Here is a 2,467-nt window from a genome sequence, read left to right as displayed (position 1 = left end):
TCTTTCATTGGCTGATCTGTGACGGTCTCCCATTGCCTGAACTGCTGCCCTGGAGATGGAAATCCTTTCTAACTCCTACTGGAATAGTAAAGTAGTATTGATATGTTTTTGGAGTAGTGTTGTTGGGTTGCAGAGTTGCTGGCCAAGAAAGAATTCTCCAAATGTCTTTGGTTTAAAAAAAAAGTGATTTTATTAATGCAAGGGGACAGGACCCATAGGCAGAAAGAGCTGAGGCCTCTAGCTGCCCCAAGATTGTGAGGGGCAACTGATTATATACTTTGGGACTGGGAGAAGTAAAGATAAGGAAGTTCCACAAGGATTTTCATGTGCCAGAGAAGACTCCTAGAATACCAGAGGCCTTGCTATCTTACACCAAGGTTATTTTTCCCTCTAGAAAGGCTTTAAGGCAGTTGAGAGCTTCCTGAGGGAATCTTATACTCTTATACTCCCTCAAGTACTTGTCAATGGATGGCAGGTTTTGAGGACATTTATTTTATCTATTCCCTTCTCCCTTTGTTTCTCACATTAGTATTGGCAAGCAAGGTGGTCTTTCCCTGCAGACTCAGTATTTGAGGACAGTGGTAGGTAGGGCATGAGCACCTGCCCTGCTGAGCCCTTGACTCCATTTTCAAAAGATCTCCTCTTATTAATTTGCACACAATCATTGTGGAAGGAGTTTTGAGGTCAGGAGAGCCCTGAAAGCTGACTTAGGGGAACTGGATTGTGCTCTCCCCTGGCTCACGACTTACTTGGTGACTTTGTGTAAATCTATAATATCTCTACACTTATTTATTAATCTACCTGCTGAAAACTGGAAATGAAGGACTTCGAGTAAAATACCTTGAATATCATGAGAGAAGAGAATAAATCTCATTGAGCACTGTATAGCCACATTAAAGGAAATATCGAGTATTATTTTCCATGGTATAGATGATGTATTCAACTTTCCGGGATGTCCCTTCATTCATAGACCTCAGAGGTTTCCTGAATGAGCTCTCCTGGACTGTAACCCCCTTGAGGGAAAGATTACATCTTGCTTTTATTTGTGTCTCACTCATTGCAGTGCCTCACTCATTGCAGACACTCAATATTTAATGAATGAAGGGTTGAAGGAGTATGTGAGATGATGATGATGATGATGACTATTATTAATATTATCATTATTATTATTATTATTATTATTATTATTACGGTTGTCATTACAAGCATTAAATTGGAGATGTTACAAGAAGATGGGAAGTCCCCCAAGATCCAGGCTGGATTTGATTCCCTAGATGTCACTTCTCCCCCATGCTCCCCTCTACTCTAAACAGTTTCCTCATTGCATTTTTCACCTCATTGTTCCTCAAAGTGTAGATCAGAGGGTTCAGCAAAGGTGGCATGACAATGTTAAAGAGGATGACAAGTTTGTCAGCAGCCAGGGTGGTGGAGGGACGAGTATACATGAACATGGGGGGCAGAAGGACCAAAAGAACAGTGATGATGTGTGAGCCACATGTAGAGAGAGCCTTACGCCAGCCCTCAGATGACTGGTTTCTCAGGTTCAGTAAGATGACCATGTAGGAGATGATAAGGATGATAAAGGACCCCAAAGTGATCATACTACTGTTGACCATCACAATGAGCCCTACCAAATAAGTGTCAGCACAGGCCAGCTTCAGCAAGGGATGAACATCACAGAAGAAGTTGTCAATCTCATTAGGCCCACAAAAGGGCAGCTGGACTGTGAGGAGGGTCTGTAGGATGGAATGCAGAAAGCCACCCACCCAGGAGGCCCCTGCCAGCAGACCACACTTCCACCGATCCATGATAGCCGTGTAGTGCAGGGGCCTACCGATGGCCACATAGCGGTCATAGGCCATAGCTGTGAGGAGAAAGATCTCAGTGCAACCAAAGAAGTGGGCAGAAAAGAGCTGGGTCATGCACCCATTGAAGGAGATGGTCTTTCGCTCCATGAAACTGTTAGCAATCATCTTGGGTGTGGTAGCAGATGGATAGCACATGTCCGCAAAAGACAGGTGGCTGAGGAAGAAATACATGGGAGAATTCAGGGTCTTGCTGGCATTGATGATGATGATGACCAGAAGGTTCCCCAGGACAGTGAGCACGTGGAAGAGGGAGAAGACCACAAAGCACACAAGCTGCATCTCCCTGCTCTGGAAAAGGCCGAACAACACAAATTCAGTCACGTTGTTCTTGGTTCCCATGGCTTCTCTGCCCTGAGCACTGACAAAGTAGTTAGCTCTGCAAGGACATAAATTATATGATATTAGAAAGTTTCCCAAATCGGGGAAATCAGAATACTGTATTCAGGACTAATAATGATTCTAACACCTAACTACAATTGAGGGAGAAGAGTTCCCCACACCTAAAGCAATTCTCAGAAACCAACAAGGTGTCCTACAATTCAACTCAGTTCTGACACTATGTACCTGGAGACAGTTTCAGATCCTACCGGTTAAGGGTT

At 43.9% G+C, this 2,467-nt stretch overlaps 1 protein-coding gene across 1 annotated transcript; it reads right to left on the bottom strand.

The window, feature by feature from the left end:
* Positions 1-1,277: 1,277 nt before the first annotated feature.
* On the bottom strand, positions 1,278-2,207 carry LOC144293226 (olfactory receptor 4S1-like). The gene has a single exon (XM_077864320.1). The coding sequence runs from the start codon at positions 2,205-2,207 to the stop codon at positions 1,278-1,280; it is 930 nt and encodes a 309-aa protein (XP_077720446.1).
* Between the last annotated feature and the right edge of the window lie 260 nt (positions 2,208-2,467).

Source organism: Canis aureus, chromosome 21 (assembly GCF_053574225.1).
Source record: "Canis aureus isolate CA01 chromosome 21, VMU_Caureus_v.1.0, whole genome shotgun sequence".
Classification (NCBI taxonomy): domain Eukaryota; kingdom Metazoa; phylum Chordata; class Mammalia; order Carnivora; family Canidae; genus Canis; species Canis aureus.
The sequence above is the reverse complement of the archived record's forward strand: the minus strand, read 5'-3'. Positions and strand labels throughout refer to the sequence as shown.